Below are 22,883 nucleotides of genomic sequence, written 5' to 3' on the forward strand. Positions count from 1 at the left end.
TAAGGGGGTCATTCCAAGTTGATCGTAGCTGTGCTAAATTTAGCACAGCTGCGATCATTCACACTGACATGCGGGGGGACGCCCAGCACAGGGCTAGTCCGCCCCGCATGTCAGTGCCGGCCCCCCCGCAGAAGTGCAAAGGCATCGCACAGCGGCGATGCCTTTGCACTACAAGAGTAGCTCCCAGCCAGCGCAACTTTAGTATGCTGGCCGGGAGCTACTCATCGCTCCCCGGCCCGCAGCAGCTGCGAGTGACGTTACGCAGTTGCTGCGGCCCGCCCCCCATTCGGTCCGGCCACGCCTGCGTTGGCCGGACCGCTCCCATGAAACGGCGTCCAAATGCAGAAATTCCGTCCCCTCCCGCTCAGGCAGAGGCGATCGCAGCCCTGCTACGGCCTTCGGCCATCTGGCATGCGCACTGCGGCGCCGGCGCATGCGCACTACGGCGCATGCACAGTAGGGACACGTTCGCTTGGCTGCGACAAAAAGCAGCGAGCGAACGGGTCAGAATGACCCCCTAAGTGCAGAACTGCAGGCCCTATTGATTACAATTGGGTCTGGGAACGGCTGGAATTTAAGGAGCACACAATAGTTTTGCAGTATACTACTGCTGTAAAAAATATATATCCACTTGCACTGGTGAAAAGCAGAAAAATAATGTTGCCCACTTGCTGTCTCACACAGTGCATTGCATCCCTTTAGCCTTTGTGGTACGCTCTGTGCATGTGCCAGACAAGAGAAAGATGACGCCATCTTTTGCATTTGCAAAAGACGGGGAAGAAAGCCTGCACTAAGGCTCCTTTTCTCCTTATCAGTAAATACTGGCATTAAAAAATATATTTATAGCCAATAATATGTAAGTGATATTCTATGAAAAGCGGCAATCTTTTCATAGCAAGTTCCTGATTTCCATCGAAAAATACCCCATATATTTAAAGCAGCTGGTAAATATAAACAAATTACAAATGTTATATCTCAAAGTTTACAGGACACAAGTTGCAGCACACATAGAGGACAAAATAAATGAAACATCAACATATTGTCCTTTGCTGATAATGTTTTTCCCTTGGCGTTCCATGATGACATCACTGTTAGAACACCTGACGCTCGTAAAACATTACCTAACAACAGTCTTGATCAATGAAGTTCCTGCCAAACACATCTCAACAATCACCCCTCTTTCAAAGTAACTGAGGTCCTCCCTTGCATTATAGCCATATCCATAGGCAACCACAATAGTCCAGCACTTTATTCATAAGCCTGATGTTACTTGCTCCATTAGCAAATTAGTCAGATCTGTGTGAAAGAAATTAGTCAAATCTGTGTGAAAGCCCGTGCATTCAATATGCTTGTTGCGCCTCATTTATTCAGGTGTTTTATTGTTCTGTCAACCACCTACCGTATATGACCTACACTGTGAAAAACAAAGTTTTGAAAACATACTACAACAAACATTGTGTCTAAATAGTATTTATTATTCATTAGATTGCTGCAAGGAAGTAGCACTTTGCTTCTTTCAATTTCAGACACTGTAACTCAAATATATGTCCCTACATTGTGTAGCAGGAAATGTGATCTGCGTCACATGCATTTTAAGGCCCATACACACTAGACGAGAAAGTAAAAGATCTCGCTCAGAAAGGCCAATCTGAGCAAGATCTTTTACAATCTCGTCCAGTGTGTACACTCATTGTCGTAAACGATGCGCGCTCCTGCGCATCATTAGCGACCCCCTCCCTCGTCTGAACATGTACAGACGAGGTAGTTCCTCTTTAACAACAGCCATGCTGCAGATACAGCATGTTGTCGTTCCCCCCGCCGCCGCTCCCTAACCCGCTGGCATCAGCAAGTGTGTATGCATTTGCAGATGCCGGCACCCGTCGGGTCCCTTCTGCCGCCAATATCGGCTTGGCGGGGGCTCGAGTAACGTGTATGGGCCTTTATTAAAAGGGAGATATGTCTGTTATCCGTTTCCACTGGAGTTATGGCTTCTCCTTATTTATTAAAGCCCCAGGCTAGTGATAACTATCACTGTGTATTGCCGGATATAGCTTACATTAGATCTCCCTGACGACGGCTACTCATGCAAACTGTTGTAACTGTAGTTACAGATTAAATAATGGAGTACACTTAATAACAATAATTAGAGTTTAATTGTACATTAGAATTAGCACCACATAAATAATTAGAGTTTAATTGTACATTAGAATTAGCACCACATAAATAATTAGAGCTTAATTGTACATTAGAATTAGCACCACATAAATAATTAGAGCTTAATTGTACATTAGAATTAGCACCACATAAAAGCCACCACCAAATAATTTATATATATAACGTGTTACCTGATTCAGACAATGCAGGCTCATTGCTTTCTCCTTACCAGTGATGATTGCAATAAAAACAAGCAAAAACAAATTTCACCATATTTGTAATAAAGTATGTTGTTATTCACATGTGTTAACTATTACCTCCGATATGTTTACCTATATTTTAAATCGTAGCGGAGAATATTATATATTACTTTACTAAATCTATGTCCTATTTTATACAAACACCAGAACAAAGCAATTTGGGTTGTACTCAGTGCTGCGAAACAGTCAGAGCTATAGTCAGTACTAGAAAAGAAGATTCCCGCAAAAGGGCTAAGTTAGTTATGTGAACAACTGTGTCGTCAGGCAGCATGGATCCCAGCCTACAGAGATGAGGGCCCGTCACAAACCTTAAGTTTGGAACTGGTGCAGGGAACATAATCCTCTTTGGCCTTCTGCTCATCATGCCAGTCCCATTACACAGAACAAAGACATTTGTGAGGACACTGAGTTTATCAGAAGTTAGAGACATAGGGGTATATGCAATTGCGGTCGAATTCCCGAAATTGTCGAATTTCGGGAATTTTTCGCCCAAAAAAAAAAATCGTCAATGCAATTCAGTGCTTTCCGTCCAAAAAACGGACTTTCAAAATGCGACTTTTTGAAATTCGACTTTTGTCAAATTCGACTTTTCTGCAATGATACAAGTGCTGCAATTCGACCAAAGTGTATTCAATTGAAGATTGGAAATTCGACAATAGTGCTTTTAGACAGTAAATTCGACATTTTCAATCCGCCACACTTTGGTGGGTGAAACTAATAAAAAAAATTTAAAACATGTTTTTTTTATTGATAATAGCATATCTATTTATATTAGAAGGGATTAGGTACTTGGTTTGTCTTTTTTGGAGGCACAAGTATTATTTATATATTTTTTAAAATAATATATATATATATATATATTTTTTTAGATGGAATGGTAAAATTCAGAAAAAAAATGGCGTGGGGTCCACCCTCCAAAGCATAACCAGCCTCGGGCTCTTCGAGCTGGTCCTGGTTCTAAAAATGCGGGGGGGGGGGGGGGGGGGGAATTGACAGGGGACCCCCCCCCCCCCCAGCCACCCAAGGGCCAGGGTGAAGCCCGAGGCTGTCCCCCCCATCCAAGGGCTGCGGATGGGAGGCTGATAGCCTTGTCAAAATTGAAAGAATATTGTTTTTTCCAGTAGTACTACAAGTCCCAGCAAGCCTCCCCCGCAAGCTGGTACTTGGAGAACCACAAGTACCAGCATGCGGGAGAAAAACGGGCCCGCTGGTACCTGTAGTACTACTGGAAAAAAAATACCCAAATAAAAACAGGAGACACACACCGTGACAAGTACAACTTTATTACACACTGCCGACACACACATACTTACCTATGTTGACACGAAGCAGTCGGTCCTCTTCTCCAAGTAGAATCCACGGGTACCTGAAAATAAAAGATAATTATACTCACCTCAATCCAGTGTCCAGATATAAATCCTCGTACTTGGCAAAACAAATAAACGAACACCCGTACCATGCCGGACTGAAAGGGGTCCCATGTTGACACATGAGACCCCTTTCCACGAATGCAGACACCCCCGTGACAGCTGTCACAGAAGTGTCTCTTCAGCCAATCAGCGAGTGCAACGTCCTTGCACTCTGCTGATTGGCTCTGTGTGCGTCTGACCTCAGACTGCGCATCGCAAAGCCTCTCCATTATATTCAATGGTGGGAACTTTGCGTCAGCGGTGAGGTCACCCGCGGTCAGCCGCTGACCGCGGGTTAACCCCACCGCTACCCGCAAAGTTCCCACCATTGAAAGTAATGGAGAGGCTTTGCGATGCGCTGTCTGAGGTCACACGCGCACAGCCAATCAGGTGAGCGCCACGGAAGTAGCGCTTCCTGATTGGCTGAAGGGACCTCAGTGACAGGAGTCACGTGGTGTCCCGGCATTCGAGGAAAGGGGTCTGATGTGTAAACATGGGACCCCTTTCAGTCCGGCATGGTACGGGTGTTCGTTTTATTTTTTTAACAAGTACGTGGATTATCTCCCGGACACTGGATTGAGGTGAGTCTAATTTTTTTCACAGGTACCTCGGATCGTCGGAGACTGTGGCAGTCGGCGTGTCAACATAGGTAAGTATGTATGTGTGTCGGCAGTGTGTAATAAAGTTGTACTTGTCACGGTGTGTGTCTCCTGTTTTTATTTGGGTATTTTTTTCCCAGTAGTACTACAGGTACCAGTGGGCCCGTTTTTCTCCCGCATGCTGGTACTTGTGGTTCTCCAAGTACCAGCTTGCGGGGGAGGCTTGCTGGGACTTGTAGTACTATTGGAAAAAACAATATTCTGTCATTTTACTCAAGGCTATCAGCCTCCCATCCGCAGCCCTTGGATGGGGGGGGACAGCCTCGGGCTTCACCCCTGGCCCTTGGGTGGCTGGGGGGGGGGACCCCTTGATTGAAGGGGTCCCCACTCCCCCAGGGTACCCCGGCCAGGGGTGACTAGTTGGATATTTAATGCCACGGCCGCAAGGCACTGTATAAAAGTGACCCCCGGCTGTGGCATTATCTGTCCAGCTAGTGGAGCCCGATGCTGCTGTATAAAATACGGGGGACCCCTACTCTTTTTGTCCCCCGTATTTTTTGCACCAGCACCAGGCGCAGAGCCCGGTGCTGGTTTTAAAAATACGGGGGATCCCCTGTCAATTTCCCCCCCGCATTTTTAGAACCAGGACCAGCTCGAAGAGCCCGAGGCTGGTTATGCTTTGGAGGGGGGACCCCACGCCATTTTTTTCTGGGTTTTTCCCGTTTTCCCCCGTTTTTTTAAATCGCGGCAAAATCCGGCAAATCGGCCGTTTTTCGCCCGCGGGACTGTCGAATCCGTTTTTCATTGAATATGGTGAATTCCGGAAGCCACCTGCCGGAATTCATCTGTCGAATTGTGTCGAATTAAAAAACGGCGATAATTTGCAGCGATTCGCCGCTAATTGCATATACCCCATACAGTATCTGGAATGGTAAAACATAGTGAGACCCCCTAGAAGGTCTGGCTCTTAACATAGTGCTTGCTCTGACCCACAGTGATGGTTATAGGGAGAGTGCCTGAGCTGTATAAAGCCCAGCTTAGGTCTGTTTTACCAATCAACAAAGGCCCAATCTCACAGTCCTAACACAGTCCACTCCACACCTTATATCTAGTCTTTCCGCTTTAATGGCAAGTACTCATAATCACAGTTAATCTAATGTTATCGTAAATTCTTGCAACTATAATAATAATAATAATAATAATAATAGTTTTATCCTCACACACAAACTGAACGTATATTTAACCATTTCATCATAGATTTTTGCAACCATAGTTATTTTAGACATGGATAATTGGTGCTATGTCACATGACACCATTCCCAAAACGTTCTAAACAGAAAAAAAATGCATATTTATATTTTATTTTGCCCAGATGTCTAGTATTGAGTGTATGACCTCACTGACTTAGACAGGGATGGTTGCTGGGGCACATTTTGCAAGAGCTACAATGATGGTCACTGCTGAGTATTTTCATGTATCACATGAATCAGAGTCAAAGAGGATAGTTACACTGAAGGCTGGAATTCAATTAGTTACATAGAACAGAAACATAGAATTTGATGGCAGATAAGAACCCCTTGGCCCATCTAGTCGGCCCTTAGATAGATAGATAGATAGATAGATAGATAGATAGATAGATAGATAGATAGATAGATAGATAGATAGATAGATAGATAGATAGATAGATAGATAAGCTAGACATAAATAAGGTAGATAGATTTGATGTAACATAACACTACATTTAACTGTACGGTCATGAAGGCTGGCCCCCAAATAATAAATATCCAACAACCACCTCCCCGCCTCCAAACACACAGGGGCGATTCAATTGTTTGGCGCATCAAAAAAATAAGAATTTACTTACCGATAATTCTATTTCTCGTAGTCCGTAGTGGATGCTGGGGACTCCGTCAGGACCATGGGGAATAGCGGCTCCGCAGGAGACAGGGCACAAAAGTAAAAGCTTTAGGATCAGGTGGTGTGCACTGGCTCCTCCCCCTATGACCCTCCTCCAAGCCTCAGTTAGGATACTGTGCCCGGACGAGCGTACACAATAAGGAAGGATTTTGAATCCCGGGTAAGACTCATACCAGCCACACCAATCACACTGTACAACCTGTGATCTGAACCCAGTTAACAGCATGATAACAGCGGAGCCTCTGAAAAGATGGCTCACAACAATAATAACCCGATTTTTGTAACAATAACTATGTACAAGTATTGCAGACAATCCGCACTTGGGATGGGCGCCCAGCATCCACTACGGACTACGAGAAATAGAATTATCGGTAAGTAAATTCTTATTTTCTCTGACGTCCTAAGTGGATGCTGGGGACTCCGTCAGGACCATGGGGATTATACCAAAGCTCCCAAACGGGCGGGAGAGTGCGGATGACTCTGCAGCACCGAATGAGAGAACTCCAGGTCCTCCTCAGTCAGGGTGTGCCCCTGACCAAGTATCAGCTCGGCAAAGTTGTAAAGCCGAGACCCCTCGGGCAGCCGCCCAAGATGAGCCCACCTTCCTTGTGGAATGGGCATTTACATATTTTGGCTGTGGCAGGCCTGCCACAGAATGTGCAAGCTGAATTGTACTACACATCCAACTAGCAATCGTCTGCTTAGAAGCAAGAGCACCCAGTTTGTTGGGTGCATACAGGATAACAGCAAGTCAGTTTTCCTGACTCCAGCCGTCCTGGAAACTATATTTTCAGGGCCCTGACAACATCTAGCAACTTGGAGTCCTCCAAGTCCCTAGTAGCCGCAGGTACCACAATAAGCTGGTTCGGGTGAAACACTGACACCACCTTAGGGAGAAACTGGGGATGAGTCCGCAGCTCTGCCCTGTCCGAATGGACAATCAGATATGGGCTTTTTTGAGACAAACGCCGCCAATTCTGACACTCGCCTGGCCGAGGCCAGGGCCAACAGCATGGTCACTTTCCCTGTGAGATATTTCAAATCCACAGATTTGAGCGGTTTAAACCAATGTGATTTTAGGAATCCCAGAACTACGTTGAGATCCCACAGTGCCACTGGAGGCACAAAAGGGGGTTGTATATGTAGTACTCCCTTGACAAACTTCTGGACTTCAGGAACTGAAGCCAATTCTTTCTGGAAGAAAATCGACAGGGCCGAAATTTGAACCCTAATGGACCCCAATTTGAGGCCCATAGACACTCCTGTTTGCAGGAAATGCAGGAAACGACCGAGTTGAAATTTCTTCATGGGGCCTTCCTGGCCTCACACCACGCAACATATTTTCGCCACATGTGGTGATAATGTTGTGCGGTCACCTCCTTCCTGGCTTTGACCAGGGTAGGAATGACCTCTTCCGGAATGCCTTTTTCCCTTAGGATCCGGTGTTCAACCGCCATGCCGTCAAACGCAGCCGCGGTAAGTCTTGGAACAGACATGGTACTTGCTGAAGCAAGTCCCTTCTTAGCGGCAGAGGCCATGAGTCCTTTGTGAGCATCTCTTGAAGTTCCGGGTACCAAGTCCTTCTTGGCCAATCCGGAGCCACGAGTATAGTTCTTACTCCTCTACGTCTTATAATTCTCAATACCTTGGGTATGAGAAGCAGAGGAGGGAAGACATACACCGACTGGTACACCCACGGTGTTACCAGAACGTCCACAGCTATTGCCTGAGGGTCTTTTGACCTGGCGCAATACTTGTCCAGTTTTTTGTTCAGGCGGGACGCCATCATGTCCACCTTTGGTCTTTTCCAATGGTTCACAATCATGTGGAAGACTTCCCGATGAAGTCCCCACTCTCCCGGGTGGAGGTTGTGCCTGCTGAGGAAGTCTGCTTCCCAGTTGTCCACTCCCGGAATGAACACTGCTGACAGTGCTATCACATGATTTTCCGCCCAGCGAAAAATCCTTGCAGTTTCTGCCATTGCCCTCCTGCTTCTTGTGCCGCCCTGTCTGTTTACGTGGGCGACTGCCGTGATGTTGTCCCACTGGATCAATACCGGCTGACCTTGAAGCAGAGGTCTTGCTAAGCTTAGAGCATTGTAAATTGCCCTTAGCTCCAGTATATTTATGTGGAGAAAAATCTCCAGACTTGATCACACTCCCTGGAAATTTTTTCCCTGTGTGACTGCTCCCCAGCCTCTCAGGCTGGCCTCCGTGGTCACCAGCATCCAATCCTGAATGCCGAATCTGCGGCCCTCTAGAAGATGAGCACTCTGTAACCACCACAGGAGAGACACCCTTGTCCTTGGAGATAGGGTTATCCGCTGATGCATCTGAAAATGCGATCCGGACCATTTGTCCAGCAGATCCCACTGAAAAGTTCTTGCGTGGAATCTGCCGAATGGAATCGCTTCGTAATAAGCCACCATTTTTCCCAGGACTCTTGTGCAATGATGCACTGACACTTTTCCTGGTTTTAGGAGGTTCCTGACTAGCTCGGATAACTCCCTGGCTTTCTCCGCCGGGAGAAACACCTTTTTCTGGACTGTGTCCAGAACCATCCCTAGGAACAGCAGACGTGTCGTCGGAAACGGCTGCGATTTTGGATATTTAGAATCCACCCGTGCTGTCGTAGAACTACTTGAGATAGTGCTACTCCGACTTCCAACTGTTCTCTGGACCTTGCCCTTATCAGGAGATCGTCCAAGTAAGGGATAATTAAGACGCCTTTTCTTTGAAGAAGAATCATCATTTCGGCCATTACTTTGGTAAAGACCCGGGGTGCCGTGGACAATCCAAACGGCAGCGTCTGAAACTGATAGTGACAGTTCCGTACCACGAACCTGAGGTACCCTTGGTGAGAAGGGCAATTTGGGACATGGAGGTAAGCATCCTTGATGTCCAGGGACACCATATAGTCCCCTTCTTCCTGGTTCGCTATCACTGCTCTGAGTGACTCCATCTTGATTTGAACCTTTGTATGTAAGTGTTCAAAGATTTCCCATTTAGAATAGGTCTCACCGAGCCGTCTGGCTTCAGTACCACAATATAGTGTGGAATAATAGCCCTTTCCTTGTTGTAGGAGGGGTACTTTGATTATCACCTGCTGGGAATACAGCTTGTGAATTGTTTCCAATACTGCCTCCCTGTCGGAGGAAGACGTTGGTAAAGCAGACATCAGGAGCCTGCGAGGGGGAGACGTCTCGAATTTCCAGTCTGTACCACTGGGATACTACTTGTAGGATCCAGGGGTCCACTTGCGAGTGAGCCCACTACGCGCTGAAACTCTTGAGACGACCCCCCACCGCACTTGAGTCCGCTTGTACGGCCCCAGCGTCATGCTGAGGACTTGGCAGAAGCTGTGGAGGGCTTCTGTTCCTGGGAATGGGCTGCCTGCTGCAGTCTTCTTCCCTTTCCTCTATCCCTGGGCAGATATGACTGGCCTTTTGCCCGCTTGCCCTTATGGGGACGAAAGGACTGAGGCTGAAAAGACGGTGTCTTTTTCTGCTGAGATGTGATTTGGGGTAAAAAAGGTGGATTTTCCAGCTGTTGCCGAGGCCACCAGGTCCGATGGACCAACCCCAAATAACTCCTCCCCTTTATACGGCAATACTTCCATGTGCCGTTTGGAATCTGCATCACCTGACCACTGTCGTGTCCATAAACATCTTCTGGCAGATATGGACATCGCACTTACTCTTGATGCCAGAGTGCAAATATCCCTCTGTGCATCTCGCATATATAGAAATGCATCCTTTAAATGCTCTATAGTCAATAAAATACTGTCCCTGTCAAGGGTATCAATATTTTCAGTCAGGGAATCCGACCAAGCCACCCCAGCGCTGCACATCCAGGCTGAGGCGATCGCTGGTCGCAGTATAACACCAGTATGTGTGTATATACCTTTTTAGGATATTTTCCAGCCTCTCAGCTGGCTCCTTGAGGGCGGCCCTATCTGGAGACGGTACCGCCACTTGTTTTGATAAGCGTGTGAGCGCCTTATCCACCCTAAAGGGTGTTTCCCAACGCGCCCTAACTTCTGGCGGGAAAAGGTATACCGCCAATAATTTTCTATCGGGGGAAACCCACGCATCATCACACACTTCATTTAATTTATCTGATTCAGGAAAAACTACAGGTAGTTTTTTCACACCCCACATAATACCCTTCTTGTGGTACTTGTAGTATCAGAAATATGTAACACCTCCTTCATTGCCCTTAACATGTAACGTGTGGCCCTAAAGGAAAATACGTTTGTTTCTTCACCGTCGACACTGGAGTCAGTGTCCGTGTCTGTGTCGACCGACTGAGGTAAATGAGCGTTTTACAGCCCCTGACGGTGTTTGAGACGCCTGGACAGGTACTAATTTGTTTGCCGGCCGTCTCATGTCGTCAACCGACCTTGCAGCGTGTTGACATTATCACGTAATTCCTTAAATAAGCCATCCATTCCGGTGTCGACTCCCTAGAGAGTGACATCACCATTTCAGGCAATTGCTCCGCCTCCTCACCAACATCGTCCTCATACATGTCGACACACACGTACCGACACACAGCACACACACAGGGAATGCTCTGATAGAGGACAGGACCCCACTAGCCCTTTGGGGAGACAGAGGGAGAGTTTGCCAGCACACACCAAAAACGCTATAATTATACAGGGACAACCTTTATATAAGTGTTTTTCCCTTATAGCATTTTAATATATATATACATATCGCCAAATAAGTGCCCCCCCTCTCTGTTTTAACCCTGTTTCTGTAGTGCAGTGCAGGGGAGAGCCTGGGAGCCTTCCCACCAGCATTTCTGTGAGGGAAAATGGCGCTGTGTGCTGAGGAGAATAGGCCCCGCCCCCTTTTCGGCGGGCTTCTTCTCCCGTTTTTCTGAGACCTGGCAGGGGTTAAATACATCCATATAGCCCCCAGGGGCTATATGTGATGTATTTTTAGCCAGAATAAGGTACTATCATTGCTGCCCAGGGCGCCCCCCCCCAGCGCCCTGCACCCTCAGTGACCGCTGCTATGAAGTGTGCTGACAACAATGGCGCACAGCTGCAGTGCTGTGCGCTACCTTATGAAGACTGAAGAGTCTTCTGCCGCCGTTTCTGGACCTTCACTTTTCGGCATCTGCAAGGGGGGTCGGCGGCGCGGCTCCGGGACGAACCCCAGGGTGAGACCTGTGTTCCGACTCCCTCTGGAGCTAATGGTGTCCAGTAGCCTAAGAAGCCAATCCATCCTGCACGCAGGTGAGTTCACTTCTCTCCCCTAAGTCCCTCGTAGCAGTGAGCCTGTTGCCAGCAGGACTCACTGAAAATAAAAAACCTAACAAACTTTTACTCTAAGCAGCTCTTTAGGAGAGCCACCTAGATTGCACCCTTCTCGGCCGGGCACAAAAATCTAACTGAGGCTTGGAGGAGGGTCATAGGGGGAGGAGCCAGTGCACACCACCTGATCCTAAAGCTTTTACTTTTGTGCCCTGTCTCCTGCGGAGCCGCTATTCCCCATGGTCCTGACGGAGTCCCCAGCATCCACTTAGGACGTCAGAGAAATCCAGTATTAATGGGACTTTTTAGATGCACAAAAACTGAGACAATTCAATTGTGTTAACATGTCGTGCCCAAACAGACCGGTATTAGCCGCCTAAACCCGTCTAAACTCACTGCTTTGGCCGTCCACGACGCCCCAAGTGCAGAGTTTCCACACTATTTTTCTCGCACCTCAGGAGGCTGCGAGAAAAAGTCATCCCACATGGCTACTGGGAGTCTAAACGAAACAACAATTGAATTTCTACATTTTACGCCCCCCTGGTGGTGAGTAAATAAACTGAATCGGCCCCGCACACACAAACCCCCCACAAAGGATAGACACAAACTGTATAAGAAAATAAGTTAGGCGCTGATTCTAAGCACACATCGCATGTATCCACCAAATATTCTATATTCAGCCATAATACCTTCAGTTTCTGTTACATCATTACTTTAATGCCAGCGGCAACAGCCAGTGACCCGCTATTTTCTTAACTTTACATCCACAGACATGAATGCATCTGCCGTTATCTCATTTAAAAAAATAAAAAATAATTCTTGAAACATATAAAGAGTAGGAAGATTGGTATGTAACCACCACAGATCGAATCCGAATTTGATTTGTGTAGATATTTTTTTTTCCAGGTTTCAAGATAGAGAATAGGACCTTGAACAGGAATGTGGAATTGTTTCCTATTCCCGTGCTGCCGCAGGGCAAGCCTACCAGATGAAGACTGATCAAGTAGAGCACATTTTACTGCTGTCCAAAACAGCAAGCCTGGAAGATCTGTTGAGACTGTCACTCCTGTAGCACTTTAGGTACTTTATGGCTAAAAGGAGACAACGGAAAAATGGGCAAACCAATATTATCCACCTCATCAGTGAGAGCCTGAAGGATTCCCTCTCCTGTGTAAATTTATCAACCTAAACACGTCTTACACAATGTTCTTGCTAAGAAGCCTGCTCCTGCGTCTAATGTCTATGATCCAGCTAAAGACCAGCAAGAGTTCTCACCTTCAAAATGCCCGATGGTGCATGCATCCACCAGCAAGCTGCTGACCTTTCTTGGGGAGTTAATCTGTCAGAGGTGTAACAAGCTGAAGTATCTGTCACCTGCAGGTGTTGATCTAAGATTGATGAGTATAGATCAGTCTTTCATTGGATCCTATCAGGATGTAGGCTTCATCACCCCGGCCAATGTAGTCTTTCTCTACATGCTCTGCCAAGAGGTAATTTCATCAGAGCTGGACAGGGAGCTGGAAATGCTAGCATCTCTGTCAACATTCCTGTATCTGGCATACACATAAGTGGGCAGTGAAAACTCCTACCCACTGAGGCCTTACCAAGTTGAAAGCTCGAAGGAAGCATTTTGGAGCCGTTGCCTCTATTATTGACCAGATGAGCTCAAAGATGCTACACATGAATGCTGACCCCCCAGTATTTCACCCAGATCTGATGATCTTAGAGCTGAAGGTATACAGGAGTACATAAACATGGCTTAGACAAGTACTAGACAAGTAATCGTCATGATTTTCTGGTGTTTTATAAAGAAGAGGCTGTCACATATCAAGGTTCACAGCCCCATTACCTAAACCCAGCGAAGCAATGTCACTGCCATTGGTGCTCCTTCTGGTCGCTGGAGACATCCCTGAGCATCATGCTTGCTAACCAGCTGGATGGTTGGCATCCATCCTGAAGTCATCTCCTGTACTTTCTGAGTATGTGCGCTGCCATCTTAGTCAATGTCACCTGACTATCTGCCCACCAGGGTTCACTGCCTGTGCACATGGTCTGCTCAGTCTATCTGGGACAAGAGCATATTTTAAATCTAAATCTTTCTGCACATATAACATCTGCCCCACCTGCAGTGCAACATGATTTTGGCCAGTTGCTTCCTTTTTTTGGTTTGCTAACAAACCTAAAAAATCCCCTATACGGTCTCAGATATAATTTGTACCTGTATTGATAATCCCTTAGTATCATGAGATAGTCTATTTAAAAGAAGTGGGAAGTTGGTTCTGCCCGTCATACACACATATCCTCTTAGGCACATAACACTAGGAAACCACAAGTAACACACAGTACCACTCTCAGTATAATGTGATAATTCCCCTCACAAACACACATCCTCTCAGGGACATTACACCGGGACACCACAAGGAACACACAGTACCTCACACACTATAATGTGATAGTGGGGCTGTGACACTTCCCCTCATGCACACACATCCTCTGTAACACACAAGTAACACACAGTACCACTCTCAGTATAATGTGATAATTCCCCTCACAAACACACATCCTCTGTAACACACAAGTAACACACAGTACCACTCTCAGTATAATGTGATAATTCCCCTCACAAACACACATCCTCTCAGGGACATTACACCGGGACACCACAAGGAACACACAGTACCTCACACACTATAATGTGATAGTGGGGCTGTGACACTTCCCCTCATGCACACACATCCTCTGTAACACACAAGTAACACACAGTACCACTCTAAGTATAATGTGATAATTCCCCTCACAAACACACATCCTCTGTAACACACAAGTAACACACAGTACCACTCTCAGTATAATGTGATAATTCCCCTCACAAACACACATCCTCTCAGGGACATTACACCGGGACACCACAAGGAACACACAGTACCTCACACACTATAATGTGATAGTGGGGCTGTGACACTTCCCCTCATGCACACACATCCTCTGTAACACACAAGTAACACACAGTACATCACACACTATAACTAGAGCTGTACGCCGACCCCAAAATTTTGGTTTTATCTTTGCCAAAACCGCCCTCATGTGTTTTGGTTTTGGATCTTTATTTTGTTTTTACAAAATGTATAAAAAGCTAAAATCACATAATTCGGGCCTTTTTGTTCCTATAGTATTATTAACCTCAATAACATTACCAGTCCATTTTGAGCACCTCACTGCTCCCTATGGGCCTAATTCAGATCTGATTGCAGCAGCAAATCTGTTAGCTAATGGACAAAACCATGGGCCTAATTCAGATCTGTTCGCTCGCTATCATTTTTCGCTGCGCAGCGATCAGGTAACTACTGCGCATGCACAGCAATGCGCAGGCGCGCTGTACGGTTACAAAGCGGGTCGTTGTTGTGCACTGGTTCTAGCAAAGAAACCTTTCGCACAGCCGTTCACAAGGAGATTGACAGGAAGAGGGCGTTTGTGGGTGGCAACTGACTGTTTTCTGGGAGTGGTTGGAAAAACGCAGGCATGTCAAAGCGTTTGCAGGGCGGGTGTCTGACGTCAACTCCGGCCTCGAATAGGTTGAAGTGATCGCAGCGACTGAGTAAGGTCAGAGCTACTCAGAAACTGCACAATCTGTTTTTGTACAGGGTGTTCGCACACTTGCAAAGCTAAAATACACTCCCCTATAGGCGTCGTCTATATGTTCGCAACGCTGCAAAAAATAGCTAGCGAGCGAACAGATCTGAATTAGGCCCCATGCGCACTGCAGGGGGTGCAGGTATACTGTAACATGTGCAGAGAGAGTTGGATGTGGGTTGGTTATTTTGTTTCTGCACAAGGTAAATACCGGCTGCATTATTTTTACACTGCAATTAAGATTTCAGTTTGAACACACCCCACCCAAATCTACCTCTCTGTGCACATGTTATAGCTGCCCCCCCCTGCACTGTACATGGGGGGTCATTCCGAGTTGATTGCTCGCTAGTTAGTTTTAGCAGCCGTGCAAACGCTATGCCACCGCCCACTTGCGAGTGTATTTTAGCTTAGCAGAAGTGCGAACGCATGTGCAGCCGAGCTCTGCAAAAACAGTTTGTGCAGTTTGAGTAGCTCTGAACCTACTCAGCGCTTGCGATCACTTCAGTCTATTCGTGTCCGGATTTGACGTCATACACCCACCCAGCAAACGCCCAGCCACGCCTGCATTTTTTCAGACATGCCTGCGTTTTTGCAAACACTCCCTGAAAACGGTCAGTTGACACCCAGAAACACCCCCTTCCTGTCAATCTTCTTGCGGCCGCCAGTGCGACTGAAAACTTCGCTAGAACCTGTGCACAACCACAACGGGCTTTGTACCCGTACGTCGCAGGTGCGCATTGCGGAGCATACGCATGCGCAGAAATGCTGATTTTTAGCCTGATCGCTGCGCTGCGAACAACGGCAGCTAGCGATCAACTCGGAATGACCCCCAGGGGGCCTAATTCAGAACTGATCGCTATTGTGCGTTTTCAGACAGCAGCCGAACAGGTCTGAACTGCGCATGCGCTGGCACCACAGTGCGCCGGAGCATGCCAGAAAGCCGACGGCCGTCTCAGCCCTGCGATGCTTTTGTACTTGCCAAGGCCAACACATGACCACCTTCCAAGTGATAAACTTTAATTCAACCGTTTGAAGAGGCTCAAACCAGTGAGATTTTAGGAACTGTAACACCACATTAAGGTCCCATGGTGCCCCTGGGGGCACAAAAGGGGGCTGGATGTGCAGCACTCCCTTTACAAAAGTCAGGACTTCAGGGAGAGAAGCCAATTCTTTCTGGAAGAATATTGGCCCTCATTCCGAGTTGATCGGTCGCAAGGCGAATTTAGCAGAGTTACACACGCTAAGCCGCCGCCTACTGGGAGTGAATCTTAGCTTCTTAAAATTGCGACCGATGTATTCGCAATATTGCGATTACTAACTACTTAGCAGTTTCTGAGTAGCTCCAGACTTACTCTGCCTGTGCGATCAGTTCAGTGCTTGTCGTTCCTGGTTGACGTCACAAACACACCCAGCGTTCGCCCAGGCACTCCCACCGTTTCTCCGGCCACTCCTGCGTTTTTTCCGGAAACGGTAGCGTTTTCAGCCACACGCCCCTGAAACGCCGTGTTTCCGCCCAGTAACACCCATTTCCTGTCAATCACATTACGATCGCCAGAGCGAAGAAAAAGCCGTGAGTAAAAATACTTTCTTCATAGTAAAGTTACTTGGCGCAGTCGCAGTGCGAACTTTGCGCATGCGTACTAAGCGGATTTTCACTGCGATGCGATGAAAAAGAACGAGCGAACAACTCGGAATGAGGGCCATAGATAGGGCCGAAATCTGTACCTTAATGGAGCCTAACTGTAGGCCCATATCCACTCCTGTCTGTATAAAGTGGAGAAAACGGCCCAAATGGAAATCATCTGTAGGAGCATTCTTGGCTTCACACCAAGAGACATACTTCCTCCAGATACGGTGATAATGTTTCGCCGCCACCTCCTTCCTAGCCTTTATCAGAGTAGGGATGACTACTTCCGGAATACCCATCCCAGCTAGGATTCGATGTTCAACCGCCATGCCGTCAAACGTAACTACGGTAAGTCCTGGAACACGCAGGGCCCCTGCTGCAACAGGTCCTCCCTGAGAGGAAGAGGCCATGGATCTTCTGTGAGCATTTCCTGAAGAACTGAATAACAGGCCCTTCGAGGCCAATCTGGAACAATGAGTATTGTCTGCACTCTTTTTCGTCTTATGATTCTCAATATTTTTGAGACGAGAGGAAGAGGAGGGAACACATAGACCGACTGAAAACACCCATGGTGTCACCAGGGCATCCACCGCTACTGCCTGAAGGTCCCTTGACCTGGCACAATACCTCCGAAGCCTACTTGTTGAGGCGTGACGCCATCATGTCTATTTGAGGAAGTCCCCAAAGACTTGTTATTTCAGCAAAAACTTCTTGATGAAGTCCCCACCTCCTGGATGGAGATCGTGTCTGCTGAGGAAGTCTGCTTCCCAGTTGTCCACTTCCGGAATGAATACTGCTGAGAGAACGCTTACGTGATTTTCTGCCCAGCGCAAAATCCTGGTGGCTTCCGCCATTGCCACTCTGCTCTTTGTCTCGCCTTGGCGGTTTACATGAGCCACGGCTGTGACGTTGTCTGATTGAATCAGAACCGGTAGGTCGCGAAGAATATTCTCCGCTTGTCGTAGGCCGTTGTATATGGCCCTTAATTTCAGTATGCTGATGTGTAGACAAGTCTCCTGGCTTGACCACAGTCCTTGAAAATTCCTTTCTTGTGTGACTGCTCCCCATCCTCGGAGGCTCGCATCCGTGGTCACCAGAACCCAGTCCTGAATGCCGAACCTGCGACCCTCTAGAAGGTGAGCACTCTGCAGCCACCACAGGAAAGACACCCTGGCCCTGGGGAACAGGGTTATTTTCTGATGAATTTGAAGGTGGTACCCGGACCACTTGTCCAGAAGGTCCCACTGAAAAGTCCTTGTGTCAGGAATCTGCATTCCCCATCGCATCACTACTGTGGAACTACAGGTTCCAGCAGTTCAGTTCAGATCCAGTTCCAGTTTTCAGTCTACTGCAGCCTGGAGTACACAGTGCTTCAGCTACCTCACAGCTGATCTGAACACCCAATCCAGCGGGGTGTGTTCTCACAGATGCAACATCCAATCATCACAGACCAAGGGGTATAAACTCCAGTTCCTGGCTCAGTCTCATGGCCTTGGACAACACGTCACATTCTGTGAACAGGTGTCTCCTGTTTGCAGTCCTCTGTCTGCAGAGATACCCCTGTGTATTGGACCTGTGGAACTACAGGTCCCAGCAGTTCCAGTTCCGTTCCAGTCTGCAATCCCCTGTTTCCAGTGATCTCCTATTTCTGGCATTTCCAAGTTGTTTCCCTGTTCCAGTGTTCCTGTGGAACTACAAGTACCAGCAACCACTCCAGCTCTCCTGCGAGTCACATTCAGTGTGCAAGTTCCTGTGTTCCAGTCTCCAGTCTTCATTGTTCCAGTTTGCTATGAACTCCAGCCACAGTTTGCCACAACAACTTGCAGTAAGAGACTTTCTTCAGGTGTTCATCCATTACTCAGCCTGTGCACCTGATTACCAGCATCTAGCATTGTGCATTGCATTCAGCACTTAACAACTTGCTGTGTTAGAACTGTCTCCTGCTAGGGCCTTGCTTGGCTTAAAGACGTGTGCTTCTACAGAGACTGTGCTTTGATTGCTGTTTGTTATATATCGGAGTTTCATTTGCTGCATCTGATTTCATTATTGCCTTATCATTTATATCAAGTTACAAGTTCATCTTCATTGCTCATTTGTTACCAGTGACTTTTGAAATATTCATTTATCGGATTAAGTTATTATTCATTGTTCCTGTCATCCGTTATCCCTGTGTGATAATAAATATGAAGCGCACATGCGCGGAACTTTTCGTCAGTCTCCCCGTTTCCTCTATCACTCCTACACTGACCCACTAGTGCCACCTCCGGGGACAGACAAAGTTACAGAATCCTGACACCTTGCATGAAACTTGCCGAAGGGGATGGCCTCGTAGGTCGCCACCATTTTCCCCAGTACTCGAGTGCATTGATGGACTGACACTCTTTTCGGTTTTAACAGGTCTCTGACCATGTTCTGGAGTTCCTGGGCTTTTTCCATTGGGAGAAAAACCCTCTTTTGTTCTGTGTCCAGAATCATGCCTAAGAATACAGCCGAGTCGTTGGAACCAAGTGCGACTTTGGTGGATTTAGAATCCAGCCATGTTGCTGTAGTACTCTCAGGGAGAGCGACATGCTTTTCTGCAACTGTTCCTTTGATCTCGCTTTCATCAGGAGATCGTCCAAATACGGGATAATTGTGACTCCTTGCCTGCGCAGGAGCAATTACTTTGGGGAACATCTGAAACTGGTAATGACAGTTCTGTACAGCGAATCTCAGGTATGCCTGAAGAGGAGGATATATGGGTACGTGACACCATAAAATCCCCCCCTTCCAGGCTGGAGCTAACTGCCCTGAGCTATTCCATCTTGAACTTGAACCTTCTTAAGTACAAGTTCAGGGATTTTAAATTTAGAATGGGTCTGACCGAGCCATCCGATTTCGGGACCACAATTAAGGTTGAATAGTACCCTTTTCCCTGATGTATTAGGGGAACCTTGATAATCACTAGCTGTTGACACAGCTTTTGAATTGCAGCTAAAACTATCTCCCTCTCTGGGGGAGAAGCTGGTAAAGCAGAGTTGAAGAATCGGCGAGGAGGCACGTCTTCGAATTCCAGCTTGTAGCCTTGGGATACTATTTCCATCGCCCAAGAACCCACGTCCGACTGACCCCAGACGTGGCTGAAGAGTCGAAGACGTGCCCCCACCGGTGCGCACTCCCTCAGTGGAGTCCCAGCGTCATGCGGTGAATTTATTAGAAGCCAGGGGGGACTTCTGTTCCTGGGAACTGGCCCTAGCAGGCATTCTTTTCCCTCTACCCTTACCTCTGGCGAGGAAGGAAGAGCCCCGACCTCTTCTGGACTTATGCGACCGAAAAGACCGCATCTGATACTGTGGTGTTTTCTTTTGCTGTGGGGGAACATAAGGCAAAAAAGTAGATTTACCCGCGGTAGCTGTGGAAACCAGGTCCGCGAGACCTTCCCCAAATAAAACCTTACCCTTGTAAGGTAAAACTTTCATATGCCTCTTTGAGTCGGCATCACCCGTCTATTGGCGGGTCCACAGTGCTCGCCTAGCCGAGATCGCATTGGCCCTTGAACCTAGTAGCCTGACGTCTCTCTGAGCGTCTCTCATGTATAAGACTGCGTCTTTGATGTGACCTAAGTTCAATAAAATGGTATCCCTGTCTAGGGTATCAATATCAGCTGACAAGGTATCTGACCAATCTGCTACCGCGCTACAAACCCAAGCCGATGCTATTGCCGGTCTGAGCAAAGCACCCGTATGTGTATTGGCGACTATAGCGCCACCTTCTTGGATAAGCGCGTTAAAGCCTTGCCCACCCTGGGCGAGGATTCCTACCGTACCCTGTCCTGTGTAGGGAAAGGATACGCCATAAGAGTTCTTTTGGGAATCTACAGTTTTTTGTCTGGAGTTTCCCAAGCTTTTTCAAATAATAATATAATATATGTGCGGCCGCATTGGTGAATACGTAGAGGAAAGCGGGCCGTTGTTGTATCTCATATCCGCCGGAAATAAAGAACAATAGATTGAATATTCCCTAAACACACTTGCCGACCACATGGAAAATCATAAATGGACACGGGGGAATGGATGTCTAGTATTTTTCCATTGTTAGAAATAGGACTTTTAGAAAAGTAGTTGATCTATGTCTGACATTAGGTTTTACATTGCACTAGGACTGTTTGGTATAAATACCACTCACTTCACAGTTTCCTCTTACACCTTGAGAAAGATAACAGGTAGTTATCGAAACGCGTTGGTGGAGGTACTGGGCGGTGACTGGAACGACTTACCTGCTTGTTTGATGACGATTCCTGGGGACGCCTGGCCATCTTCTGTTAAACTTGCCTTTGAAACATCTTTTGTATGGTGAGAGTCCATTACCAACCCTTGTTCATGTTTTTATTTGTGTTTTAAATAAATGGTGTTACACTATTTGGAGCCCCTTTTTCTTTCCTCATATATCTTCGGGGAACCTATTGGGGAGAACCCCGATTCTTAGTATGACGAGGATTTTAAGCCATTGACGGTGTCCACTGTCCTACATTCAAGAGACCCTTTTGTGCCTTAAAACCTTTATTGGATGGCAAGAGTCTCCATAATATCCATTCCATTTGATATATTTATGTTACGTTATCACACCATATGGAGCTTTTTTTCCCCACATATACATCCATTCTGAGTATACCTGGGAGGTTCCAGACCGTTTGGGTGAAGTGTGAGCAACAAACGGGGGATCGGATATCACAGTGATTGACTTCACATCAAAAGCATTATTTATCCATCTTTTGGTACGAGTCCAACTGTATTGTGTCAACTTCACTAGAAATCAGTGATACAGTATTATGCTATGTGTATATTTTCATTTTTTTAAGAGTCGTGTGTTCAGTTCACAATCCAGCTAAGCACCACCAGTGAATCTAGCGCCCCAGACACCATTGGTAACCTTTTTCTGTTTTTCAAATAATGCGTACAGCTCATGAGCTGGGGAAAATGTTACCTCAGGTTAAGTTTCCTTAAACATGTGCACCCTTGTGTCAGGGACAGAGGGGTCATCTGTGATATGCAAAACATCTTTTATTGCAATAATCATAAAATGAATACTTTTAGCCACCCTTGGGTGTAACCTTGCCTCATCGTAGTCGACACTGGAGTCAGAATCCGTGTCGGTATCAGTGTCTGCTATTTGGGATAGCGGACGTTTTTGAGACCCTGAAGGGCCCTGTGACCCAGTTAAAGCTTTTTCCCTGGACTCTGCTTTGTCCACTGTTTATGAAATAAAGTCACATTTGCATTTAAAACATTCCACATGTCCAACCAATCAGGTGTCGGCGTTGCCGACGGAGACACCACAATCATCTGCTCCACCTCCTCCTTAGATGAGCCTTCCACTTCAGACATGCCGACACACACGTACCGACACCCCCACACACTCAGGGATATATCTATATCACAGGTTCTCAAACTCGGTCCTCAGGACCCCACACAGTGCATGTTTTGTAGGTCTCCTCACAGAATCACAAGTGAAATAATTAGCTCCACCTGTGGACCTTTTAAAATGTGTCAGTGAGTAATTAATACACTTGTGCACTTGCTGGGTTACCTGCAAAACATGCACTGTGTGGGGTCCTGAGGATCGAGTTTGAGAACCACTGATCTATATGGAGACAGTTCTCCCAATAAGGCCCTTTGGAGAGACAGAGAGAGAGTATGCCAGCACACACCCAGCGCCCCCGGACTGGAATAAAATCACAGCAGTACAGCGCTTTTTAATATATATATATATATATATATATATATATATATATATATATAAATACACTTTACTGCGCAAAATACATGTGCCCCCCCCCCCCCTCTTTTATGCCCTCTGTAACCGTGTACAGCAGGGGAGAGTCCGGGGAGCCAGCTTCTGCAGTGCTGTGGAGAAAATGGCGCTGGTTAGTGCTGGAAGGATCAAGCCCCGCCCCCTCACCGACGGGCTTCGGTCCCGCTCAAATTATTTATACTGGCGGGGGTTTATTAATATACTGCCTCTGCAGTGTCTATTGTATATGCCAGTG

The 22,883-nt window shown here is 46.9% G+C and overlaps 1 protein-coding gene and 1 pseudogene across 2 annotated transcripts in view; one reads left to right on the top strand and one right to left on the bottom strand.

Moving 5' to 3' along the window:
• P2RX1 (purinergic receptor P2X 1) overlaps positions 1-22,883 on the bottom strand; it is a 321,106-nt gene that overhangs the window by 128,900 nt on the left and 169,323 nt on the right. The window contains exon 5 of one of the 2 annotated variants that reach the window (XM_063953694.1): positions 2,346-2,378. The exons of the other annotated variant lie outside the window; for it this stretch is intronic. Within the exon in view, the coding sequence (XP_063809764.1) occupies positions 2,346-2,378 (33 nt within the window). The remainder of the gene's footprint in view (positions 1-2,345; positions 2,379-22,883) is intronic. 2 annotated transcript variants of the gene reach the window in all.
• Positions 12,541-13,353, top strand: LOC135050424 (cyclin-dependent kinase 5 activator 1-like; annotated as a pseudogene).

This window comes from Pseudophryne corroboree, chromosome 2, assembly GCF_028390025.1.
Source record: "Pseudophryne corroboree isolate aPseCor3 chromosome 2, aPseCor3.hap2, whole genome shotgun sequence".
NCBI lineage: Eukaryota > Metazoa > Chordata > Amphibia > Anura > Myobatrachidae > Pseudophryne > Pseudophryne corroboree.